At 46.4% G+C, this 12500-nt stretch overlaps 2 protein-coding genes across 2 annotated transcripts in view; one reads left to right on the top strand and one right to left on the bottom strand.

Moving 5' to 3' along the window:
- The window catches only part of LOC138979439 (uncharacterized), a 28190-nt gene extending 24709 nt beyond the window's left edge, over positions 1-3481 (top strand). The window contains exon 6 of the mRNA XM_070352158.1: positions 423-3481. Within this exon, the coding sequence (XP_070208259.1) occupies positions 423-3475 (3053 nt within the window). The 3' untranslated portion in view covers positions 3476-3481. The remainder of the gene's footprint in view (positions 1-422) is intronic.
- The window catches only part of LOC138979441 (KRAB-A domain-containing protein 2-like), a 149393-nt gene that overhangs the window by 99342 nt on the left and 37551 nt on the right, over positions 1-12500 (bottom strand). The gene's annotated exons all lie outside the window — the stretch shown is intronic.

Raw genomic sequence — 12500 nt, 5'->3', positions numbered from 1 at the left:
GATATTTCTGAAACGAAACAAAGATGTGCCATACACTTTGAACAGAAATGAACACAATGTTCACACTTTGAACAGAAATGAACACAATGTTCACACTTTTTGTAACAAGTGTTGATAACTGTGTGACATTGTAACAAGTGTTGATAACTGTGTGACATTGTAACAAGTGTTGATAACTGTGTGACATTGTACAACAGTCGCAAAAGTAGAACACATAGTGTTCACTACTGTTCAAAAAGGATATTAGCATGAGCTGGCATGATACATTTGCTAACATTCAGCAAAATATAACTAACTTATAATAACTGACACACACTGATGTGATCTCTATTGTGGATACAAATTAAAACGAACAACGTGATTTTACTGTAAACTTTGTGTTTATGTTCTCGTATTCACTCTAGTTGTTTTTTTCCAAACAGACTCCCCACAGAACTCAGAAGCTGCGCTCCTGGCCCTCAACCAAGACTTCAACCGCAAAGTGACCCCTGACCTCGACCTTGACCCCGGAGAGGGCATGGTTACCGCGCGCACGGAGCGCACGAGCGAGTACGACTCCGACCGCGACGGCGACGAAGACGAAAACTCCTTGCCAGAAACGTCGCAGCAGAACCACATACTGAGAGAAGTCGAGAAGCAGGTCTTGCCCATGAAAGAAGCCCTCGCAGCGAAGTGCCCCAACATCGAAGGAGTTGCCTTAAAGGAGCGCTTCGCTGCCATGATCACCAGGGACCCTGATGGGTGCGAGTCTGTCGTGAGGTCTGAAATCCACCCCACGTACGTCCCAACCTGCGCCCGGGAAGCGAGGAGAGGGATGAGGCTGCCCGACATTCCTGACAGCAGACGAGAGTCGCTTGGAGACCTCTCCGTGCTGGAGAGAAGCAAGTACCGCCTGGAGAAAGACCATCAGGATCTTCTCATCGTGGAGGACTACGCGACCTCAACTGCGGAGATCCTAAGTAAAGGCTACGTCAGTCTCTCCTCCCCACGCTCTGACTCCAACTCCTCGGGCCAGACCCCTCTCAACTACTTCAACGACGACGTCTTATCTCCGGAGCATGACGCCGTGGGGGGTTTTCAGAACGGTTCCAGTTTCGGCCTGAGCCAAGGCTTTGGTTTTCAACACTTGAAGCAAGCTCGTGAGTTGGACGAAGATGGGATGGGCCTGCGTAATAAAGCTGAAGAGGAGATAGTAGAACAAGAAGGTGAAGAGCAAGAAGAATTAGATGAAGACAATGTTAGCTCTAGCTTTTGTGGAGAGGGTGTAGTAGTTCAAGGTTTTTCTAACGCAATGCACATGACAAGAAAACTCTCAGCCAGAAGCAGACCGCACGCGCCATTACGTCGGTCGCTGACGTGTCACCAAGTCACAGTCAAAGACCTCACCATCAACATCCCCAAGTCGCAGTCGACAGGTCGAACACGACGAGCTTTGCTGACACGAAGCAATACTTTGCGACATAACAGTTTCTCCCCCGTCAGACGGGACACTACCTACGAAAGGAGAGATTCCCCGCTCAGCAGGAATGACTCTTTCTATGTGAGAGAATCTTCAGGGTCTCTACTAGGCAGAAAAGACTCTTCCTTCAGTAGGCAGGACTCGTTTGCGAGCAAGAGAGAGTCGTCGGGATCTCTGCTCAGCAGAAAAGACTCTTTCTTTGTGAACAAGAGAGAGTCGTCAGGATCTCCGCTCAGCAGAAAAGACTCTTTCTTGAATAAGAAATACTCTTGTGTGAGCGTGAGAGAATCGTCGGGGTCTCCTTTGATGAGAAGAACACAGTCTTTCCACCCCGGCAGACCCTCCTCCATGGGCAGAACGGAGTCTCCTCTGAGTCGTGGAGACTCTTCCGCCAACCGCCGTGTCTATTCTCCGATTGGACGCGCGGACTCTTTCCGAAGCCAGATCATCGAGTCTTCCAGAACGAACCAAGACTCTTCCAGAAGCAACTGGGAATCTGCCTACATAGACTCGGTGCGCAGTCAGAGAGATTCGTCCAGAAGCCAAAAAGAATCCTGGCGAAGCTCACGAGAATCCCACAGAAGCCGGCGAGAGATGTACCGAGGTAGAACCGACGCTCTCACTGCTAGATCGGAACAACGCACCGACCGGTCCTATTACGACGAAGATAACGAAGAGCTACAGGAACCCGAAGAGGAGTTTCGATTTAACGGGCCAAACTTTGACTTCATCATGAACCAGAAAGGCGAACCCGAAGAACTCCTCCAGGAGAGCCTGTACAGGGATTCTGTTGTGCGAGCAGGTCTTGGCCGACGTGACACGTCCAACGATCTACAACTCACTGCCAAAGACGAGCCCAGCATTTCTTCCGGTCAGGGCAGAAAGACCATCATCTCACGCCAGCTGGAGCGCGTGAAAGAAATGGAAGCTCGCATCCTGCAGAGGCGGGTTAACCTGAGCAACGACTCGGGAGAAGACAGTGACTTCCTCGAAGAAAATTCTTCGGCTAAACCTTTAGCTGACCGAGACCAACGCCACAGCCTGCGGCGGTCCCAAACCACCATGCATCTCAAATCGTCAAGGCGGGATCCTAGCGGGTACACCTCAGCCGACCACAGCCCGTTCGACCAGTGTCACAGGTCAAGGCCAAAGTCGTGCATAGCTGGCAGGCGGAGAGGGGCGCCCGCCTTCGACACCAAGGTCGTGTCCATCCTGGACGATGGGGAGGTCCACGTCTCCGCTAGAGGGAACCCCACCACCTCCACCACCCACGGTTCTTCGGGCAGGATCTCCAGTGCGCCTTTGACAAGATCACCAGGGAGGAATCCCAGGAATCAGCCCCAGCCCAAGGCCGAACCCAAGGTGCACGTGGTCGACCTCTCCAGCCTGCTTTCCAAGGTGAACGAACCGGAGAACCAGGAGGATTCCCAGGAGTCCAGCGGTTATGGCAAGAACGGCAGAAAGTTCAAGCCTCTCGCTCGCATGCTCGTGGCCTATGAGAACGCCAGGCGACGCCAGGCGGCAAATGCAGTGGGGAGCAATGCTGCTGGCGCTGCCACGTCCATCTCTCGTCTACTGGAGCAGGGGATTCCTTACACACCCCCCTCCCCGCCCAGAGAGAGCAGCCACGTTGACTTTTCGCCCAGAGAGAGCAGCCACGTTGACTTTTCGTCCAGAGAGAGCAGCCACGTTGACTTTTCGCCCAGAAAGTATCACAGAAACCAGAGCCTTCGTGAGCACGTGCCCACCAATGAGATTGAAGTGGTCAGCAATGCCCAGAGTAGATTTTACTCCCAACACTCTGCTTCCAATGCCCTCGGCCATCCCTCGGCCCCTGTCCTGGGCAGTGAACGGGGCCACGGCTTGAAGGGCGACGAGACCAATCCTCTCCTGGAAGCCTTCTTCGCTCATGGCCAGAGAGACGATAATGACGACATTTCCAAAATGATGTCATTGGCCGAGCGCGCGGATATGAAGTCATCAGTAACGTTTGGATTTCCTGAACGTTCAGTGTGAGTGTTGAAAGGAGCCCGGAACAGTTAGCGAGGGAGAGTGAGAGAGAGAGAAAAGCAGAGAGAGAGAGAGAGAGAGAGAGAGAGAGAGAGAGAGAGAGAGAGAGAGAGAGAGAGAGAGAGAGAGAGAGAGAGAGAGAGAGAGAGAGAGAGAGAGAGAGAGAGATGATGTTGATGATGATGATCGATGCGGGGCATTGACACGTTTTTACATTTAGTCAAGTTTTGACTAAATGTTTTAACATCGAGGTGGAATCGAAACGAGGGTCGTGGTGTATGTGTGTGTGTGTGTGTGTGTGTGTGTGTGCGTGCGTGCGTGTGTAGAGCGATTCAGACCAAACCACTAGACCGATCTTTATGAAATTTTACATGAGAGTTCCTGGGATTGATATCCCCGAACGTTTTTTTCATTTTTTTGATAAATGTCTTTGATGACGTCATATCCGGCTTTTTGTGAAAGTTGAGGCGGCACTGTCACGCTCTCATTTTTCAACCAAATTGGTTGAAATTTTGGTCAAGTAATCTTCGACGAAGCCCGGACTTCGGTATTGCATTTCAGCTTGGTGGCTTAAAAATTAATTGATGACTTTGGTCATTAAAAATCTGAAAATTGTAAAAAAAAATATGTTTTTATAAAACGATTCAAATTTACGTTCATCTTATTCTCCATCATTTGCTGATTCCAAAAACATATAAATATGTTATATTTGGATTAAAAACAAGCTCTGAAAATTAAATATATAAAAATTATTATCAAAATTAATTTTTTGAAATCAATTTAAAAACACTTTCATCTTATTCCTTGTCGGTTCCTGATTCCAAAAAACATGTAGATATGATATGTTTGGATAAAAAAAACACGCTCAGAAAGTTAAAACGAACAGAGGTACAGAAAAGCGTGCTATCCTTCTCAGCGCAAGTACTACCCCGCTCTTCTTGTCAATTTCACTGCCTGTGCCGTGCGCGGTGGACTGACGATGCTACGAGTATACGGTCTTGCTGCGTTGCATTGCGTTCAGTTTTATTCTGTGAGTTCGACAGCTACTTGACTAAATGTTGTATTTTCGCCTCACGCGACTTGTTTGTTCATTAAAAATAACAAGAAGGGAAGATCTTCTTTCAGTGCACATATATATATATACTAGATGAATACCCGCTTCGCCGGGAAGAAGTAGAGCCGAATACCCGGCTTCGCCGGGGACCGGGTGTACGCCGACTTCGCCGGCGCACCGTACGAAGGAAGGGAGATAAACGCGCAAAACACTGGAGAAGATAAGGAAGAGTTACTGGATGTACAGAAAAACCAAAATCGGTTCAGCGCAGCGCGCTGAGAGCACGCACGTGTTCAAAATTTTCCACGATTGTGTCCGGGGTCTACCTGAATATGCCCACCAAATTTGAAGCAGATCCATCGAGAACTTTGGCCGTGAATTGTGAACACACAGACAGACACACACACACACAAGCCGTATATAGATATAGATATAAATTGTGGATTTTGTTCTGTTGTAAGATGAAGTGCAAAATTATTTAAGCGTGAATAAATACAGATGGATTTATTGTATGTGAACGAGTATGTGCCTGTGAGTGAGCCAACGAGAGAGAGAGAAATCGAGAGAGAACAAGAGAGAGAAAGAGAGAGAGAGTGTGTGTTGTCGTGTTCTCGTCGTGTTGGACGGTCACATGCATAATATAAACAAACTGGTAGACTATAAATGAAGCAGACACAGACATGGAGGGTTAGCGTGCTATTTATTCCGCCATGATTCTCCCAGAATCCCCAGCAACCTTTTACGTCAGGGTTCTTGCATATTGACAATAGAACACGGTTTTTAATGACGTCATAACATTACATCCCCCTTACTTTACGCTTATTTTTTCTTTTAGAAAACAAAGCAAATTAGCTCTTCAATGTAACTATGAGTATGACTTTCATAGATGAAAACTTCAACAAAAGAAAACATTCCTGTGCTTCTTTCACACTAGTTAAACATAACCAAAAGTCACAGATCAAGAATGTTAGGCCGCTTGACCACGCGACCGCTTCTTGTGGTCACAGGCCGTTCATTGGGCAATCCCTCAGACGGAGAATCTGTCTCCCTTTGTTCTGAGGACGGATCAGGAAAACCACCGTTCTCCCCGCGATGTCCTGGGCGTCCCGCATCAGGAGGAATGGTTGTTGACGCTTTGTCTGGTGACTGCTTTGGGGTTGGTGCATCACTCAGACGTCTGTTGAGGTGTCGGCGATTTCTTCTCTGTATGCCCGTCTTTGTCTGTAGTTCGTATGACCTCGGAGCAACTGGTCGCAAGATGACTGCTTCTTTCTCCGTAGGTGTTTTCAGCCACACACGTTCTCCTGGCTTGAGGGTAGGAAGGGGTTGAGCTCGGTGTCGCTTGTCGTGGTTTTTCTTCTGTGCCTCTTTCTGCTGGACATCGGCTGACCGCATGTCGTGGAACTTTGGCCAGTCTGGAATAAGCAGATTGGGAACGGCAGGTACCTTGGTTCTCAAACGACGTCCCATAAGTCTTTCCGCTGGACTGAAACCGCACTGCAGAGGCGTCGCTCTGTAGTTTAACATGGCCACGTACGGATCTTCAGCTTTCAGGAGCAGCTGCTTGAGGGTCTGCACTGCTCGTTCAGCTTCTCCGTTGGCTTGCGGATACCGTGGACTACTGGTTTCATGGATGAAGCCATATTCTTCAGCAAACCTTGAGAACTTGTCAGCGTCAAACTGAGGGCCATTGTCCGTCATCATGACTTCCGGGATTCCATGCCTGGACATGATGCTCTTCAGGTGTTGGATGACAGTTTCACTGGTGGTCGAACGTAGTAGTGCCATTTCTATGTACCTCGAGAAATAGTCCACAACCACAAGGTAGTCGTTTCCACGCCAGTCCATCAAGTCGACACCCACTTTCTGCCATGGATAATCTGGCACTGGTGTAGGTTGCAATGGTTCTGGTGGTGGTTTGCGCTCCTTCACGCAAGTTGCACATTCTTCTATCATGACTTTTATGTCTTTGGAAAGTCCTGGCCACCACACTGAAGATCTTGCCAGCGCTCTGCACTTTACGATGCCCTGGTGACCTCCGTGGATTTTGCTGAGAATGTCCTGCCTCATCACTTCTGGAATGTCTGACAACAGCTGCGACATGATGCGATGAAAAACCTCGTTCCCTGACGAGATTCCGAAGGGTAGACGTTGAAAACAAAAAACGTCCGATTGGTGTAATGAAGGTCGTCAACTCTTGTGAGCTTTTCTCCAGTGGAACTTGATAGAAACCGCTGTTGCAGTCCAGTTTAGTGAATACTGTTGCCTCCTCTAACTGTGCGAGGAGTTGATCTGTAGACGGAAGAGGATAGTTTTCTCTCTTGACACTCTCGTTCAGTCTGGTAAGGTCTACACAGATCCTCACTGCATCATTATGTGCTTTCGGCACCACAACGATGGGGGCACACCAGTCAGTTGGAGTGTTGACTGGTCGAATCACTTCCTGATCTTGCAGTCGCCTAAGCTCCTCCTCTACCTTCTGTTGAAAAGGGAGTGGAACACGTCTAGGTGCTGTCACTGCATACGGCACTGCACTGTCCTTCAGGCGAATCGTATAAGTCTCTTTCATTTTCCCAAGTCCAGAGAACAGCCTGGGTAAAGTCTTCTGAATGCGTTCCTTGTCGCCTTCTTTCACCGTTTCCACACGCTTCACGAGTCCTAGCGCCTGAATTGCTGGTCTCCCTAACAGAGGTTCTTCTAGGTCTTCAACCACGTAGATGTCTTGAATGCTCATGGCGTTCTTGACTTTCATTTTTGACGTGAACTGTCCCAGCACTTTTAGTGGAATTTTACCTGGGCCAAAGAGTCTTTTCGAAGGCCTCTCAAGCGGGTATTTGTTTTTGGGTACCATCACTGCTGGCATCACTGTTACGTCTGCTCCAGTGTCCATCTTAAACTGAATGTTTGACTGCTCTAGCTGAACGTCCACATGCCAGGCGTCAGTTCCTGCATTTGACACTGCTCCCAGATATGCTTCATCTTTCACTTCCTTCACAGAAGCTTGGCTGATGGGCTTGCTGAAACAACAAACTGCATAATGTCCTTTCTTCAGGCATTTTCTGCATTCCGCTTTCGCGGCAGGACAGGACTCTCTGCCATGCTGATCTCGACCGCATCTGGTGCACTTTTGTGACCTTTCTCCGAGATTTCGGCTTGGACGCTTCCACTGTGTTTTCGGATGCTGTCCCTTTTGCATAGCATTCGGAACCCCCTTTAGGCGATCCACTGTTGTTTCCTTAGACATTTCATGGAGTTGTTGCTGGGATGACTCATAAGCTCTGCATATGTCTACTGCTTTTTTAAAAGTCAGTGTTGAATCTTCAAGAAGTTTCTCCCGCATGGTATCACTTTTGACACCAACGACAATTCTATCCCGTATCATACGGTCTTCCATGATGCCATAATTACAGTTCTTAGCAAGTTGTCTAAGGGCTGCCACATACGCATCGATCGACTCAGACGAATCCTGGCGTCGAATGTGAAATCTGTATGTTTCGAACGCTTCATGCGTGGCTCCCACACAAAAATCTTCCAGTTTCTTGATGACAACGCTTATGTCTTTCTTGTTCTCACCTTCAGAGAACCTCATGCTGTCATACACCTCCATTGCATCTTCGCCAATGCAGGCAAGCAACACTGCACACCGGTATTCTCCTTCTTCTTTGTCCAGTCGAGAAGCAATCTCATAATTGTCCCATTGTCTTTTGAACTTCTTCCAGTTTTGGGATAAGTTGCCTTCCATAACCAGCTTTGAAGGTATTGGAACATTGGCTGTGTAATGTCTCCTCTCTGCCTGTAATGGTGGTTGGTTCGGCTGCTCTGCCATACTGGATCTCTGCTGAATCCGTACCACTGAACCACACCTTTCTTTATTTTTGGAGTGTGCGCTTCCTACTGCGACGCTACATCTAGTTTGCTGCTGTCGGAGTACGCAATTTTAGATCGAACAAAATGCTCTACGGCACGCGCGAACAAAACTTTCGACTTGCAATCTCGTACATAAAGTTTTTCACACTCACTGCTTCGCTACCAGCCACTTCTGACACCATGTCGTGTTCTCGTCGTGTTGGACGGTCACATGCATAATATAAACAAACTGGTAGACTATAAATGAAGCAGACACAGGCATGGAGGGTTAGCGTGCTATTTATTCCGCCATGATTCTCCCAGAATCCCCAGCAACCTTTTTCGTCAGGGTTCTTGCATATTGACAATAGAACACGGTTTTTAATGACGTCATAACATTACATGTGTGTGTGTGTGTGTGTGTGTGTGTGTGTGTGTGTGTGTGTGTGTGTGTGCGTGCGTGTGTGTGTGTGTGTGTGTGTGTGTGTGTGTGTGTGTGTGTGTTATCGTTCAGCTTCCGGTTTGTAACGAAACTGAGAAAACATCACCCACAACAAATGCAAGTGTTGAATGCGAGCACAAACAAACGTCCTGCGACATCTGTAAACGAATACTTAAAGGTGTGGTCTATTTATGATTATCCGGGGCTACGAGGTTGAAAAGATAGGGCTGAAAATCATGTACAGAATTGCCGTTTATTTTTTCTGCTTGATCCTTCTTGACAAGTATGCTCAGCTCTGAGAGAGCAAACCGGATGTTATCACTGCAAAATTCAAGCGTTGACTAAAGCTCTCAAGGTCACACACGCCGTATAGGTGGGGTTTTGGGTAGCGTTTGCTGTACAGAATTCTGTACATGATTTTCAGCCCTATATTTTCAAACTCGTAGCCCCGGAAAGTCATAAATAGACCACAGCTTTAAAGGTACTGTCCTGCTTGCGTAGACGACAATAATAAGTACCATAGATCAGTCTGGGATTTAACATAAATTAACAACTGGTACACAAATGTCCCTTTCAGAAAAGTAATTCAACCAACAATATTAATGTCCACATTGTACCGTTATCAACCATGCTTTTGATTTGGGGATGCTTTTAAGTTGAAGGATGTTTTATCCCATGGTAAAGCATGGTTAGATCTGTGGTCGTGAGCATGTACAACTGTACCGGAAAGAGTGTACCTTTGACAGGGATCCCCAAAGTGCGCGTCCCTGCGTCCTATACGCACTAGAAGCCGAAAACACGTACTGTAAATGTATGGAGGGGGTCCCGGGACGCACTAAACTTTAAAAGAGCGGGTCCTGATACGCTCTAAATTTCCTTTATCGTGCGAACTGTATATACTTGTTCAGACTGCAATCGTCAGCTATTGAACACAGCACACTATGCGTGACCACAATGTTTTATAAGTACACCTGGACTTCTCGGCTTTTGGAGCTTTGGAACCCTCTCAACATTGTGCAGTAGGGGTTCATGGACTCTCTAAAATTTGAAATTGGGGGTCCCGGGACCCTCTGAGAGTGGCGTCCGTGGGGAGCCGTGCTTTGAGCTTCATAGATTTATATTGCCTACCTTCGTGTAACTACTGCATGAGTACAGAAGAGTAACTCACACACAAAAAACAGTGATGGAGTCCGACAACTATAGATTTTTTTCTGAAATATCTGATCTTTCTGTTTGATTTCAATTTACTTTAAGTAATAAGGAAACACTTATAAGAACATCAGTGACAATCGTAACCAATATCAGCTTAAAAAGAAAACAAAACAGCAAAATGTATGTAAAACAACAATCATCATCGTCATCATCACCATCAGAGGCACATAAATTATGATAAACACATAGTGTTTACAAGTGTTCTATACGTGCTCATTTTGCCAGTAGAACTATGTACTGTTCACACGTGTTCTATACGTGCTCATTGTGCCAGTAGAACTATGTACTGTTCACAAGTGCTCTATACGTGCTCATTGTGCCAGTAGAACCATGTACTGTTCACAAGTGTTCTATACGTGCTCATTTTGCCAGTAGAACCATGTATTGTTCACACGTGTTCTATACGTGCTCATTTTGCCAGTAGAACCATGTATTGTTCACAAGTGCTCTATACGTGCTCATTGTGCCAGTAGAACCATGTACTGTTCACAAGTGCTCTATACGTGCTCATTGTGCCAGTAGAACCATGTACTGTTCACACGTGTTCTATACGTGCTCATTTTGCCAGTAGAACCATGTACTGTTCACACGTGTTCTATACATGCTCATTTTGTCAGTAGAACCATGTACTGTTCACACGTGTTCTATACATGCTCATTTTGACAGTAGAACCATGTACTGTTCACAAGTGCTCTATACGCGCTCATTTTGCCAGTAGAACCATGTACTGTTCACAAGTGCTCTATACGTGCTCATTGTGCCAGTAGAACCATGTACTGTTCACAAGTGTTCTATACGTGCTCATTTTGCCAGTAGAACCATGTACTGTTCACACGTGTTCTATACGTGCTCATTTTGCCAGTAGAACCATGTACTGTTCACACGTGTTCTATACGTGCTCATTTTGCCAGTAGAACTATGTACTGTTCACAAGTGTTCTATACGTGCTCATTTTGCCAGTAGAACTATGTACTGTTCACACGTGTTCTATACGTGCTCATTTTGTCAGTAGAACCATGTACTGTTCACAAGTGTTCTATACGTGCTCATTTTGCCAGTAGAACCATGTACTGTTCACAAAGTTCAAAACGTGTTACAGGAATGTGTTCAAAAGAGGAACACTTCAGTGTAGAGTGTACATGTTGCTTTCAACTTTTAACAAATATCTTCCCGAGTCTTCAGTTATTGGTGGTATCCGAAGCGATAGAGTCGCTGTGTGTCGCAGTGCTTACATAGAGAATACTACATGGCTTGCTGTGTCGTACCAGATTTACACAAGTGGGTTTTTTTCAATATTGAACTGCGAGCGAAAGCGAACTGTTCACTATATGAACAAGCAACGAGTGTAAATCTGGTACGAAACAGCAAGCCATGTAGTATTCTGTTTATCCAAAATACTTTACTTACCTGTATATATACTGAAAATGTCCTGCAGTCGAGGCAGCTAAATTGAAGACGCTTGTTTTGGAACCTCGAACTCTTCTAAAGCCTAGTGCAATCTATTACGTCAAAGTAAAGAAACGTCACTCTGAAAGTGTGGCTTGACGTGTTTGTTCTAAAAATTCATCGAGGGTAATTAGCGAGCGCAATATTTTTCTTCTATAATGACGTATGTCTCGGTGACTTTGGCATCATAAGCAGTGGAAAAAACAGGTCCCTGCCAGACTTGCTTGACATGACCTCATTTACATGATATACACACGTTTGATTTGAACGATTATTATCTCACGAGTGTGTCTCTCGCGTATGTAGGATAAATACTGCTTTCGCCCTTATGAGATCTTTGTCATTTATGTTGTCAGAACAGGCACAAAGCAGGTCATTATTGGTCTTTTGTCTCAGATCGTATCCCTGTGCTGACGGGCGCAATGGCCTTGTGGGTAAGATGCAGGCCTCCCAAGCGGACATTCGTGAGTTCGAATCCTGGCCGCGCCTGATGGGGTAAGGGTGGAGATTTTTTCAATCTCCCAGGTCGACTTATGAACAGACCTGCTAGTGCCTTATCCCCCTTCGTATGTAAATGCAAGCACAAGACCAAGTGCGCACGGAAAATATTCTCATGCGAGTTCCACGAAAATTCCAAGCATGCATCCCCCGAAAGCGGCGTATGGCTGCCAAAACCACGGGATAAAAACGGTCACATATATAAAAACCCACTCGTGCAAAAACACGAGTGTACGTGGGAGTTTCAGCCAATGAACGCAGAAGAAGAAGATTCCTGTGCAATTTGTCTTGGTGCTTTTCACAATGGAGAGGCTGTGTTACATCTTCCCGTAAGCCTTGGCAAGTTTCACTTCACGCATGAGTTGACACAGCCCACAGGGGTAGCAGCACGTAGCAACCAGACAATCGTCACACATGGAGCCCTGAAAAGATCACATTTAGATTTGAATAAACAAACCGCCTACAGTTTAATTTGGCTTGCAACATTAAAGGTATGTGTATATAGTTATCTGTGTAATAGTTATGTAAAGCTT

The sequence above is a fragment of the Littorina saxatilis genome, linkage group LG11 (assembly GCF_037325665.1).
Source record: "Littorina saxatilis isolate snail1 linkage group LG11, US_GU_Lsax_2.0, whole genome shotgun sequence".
In the NCBI taxonomy this organism is placed as follows: domain Eukaryota; kingdom Metazoa; phylum Mollusca; class Gastropoda; order Littorinimorpha; family Littorinidae; genus Littorina; species Littorina saxatilis.
The sequence above is the reverse complement of the archived record's forward strand: the minus strand, read 5'-3'. Positions and strand labels throughout refer to the sequence as shown.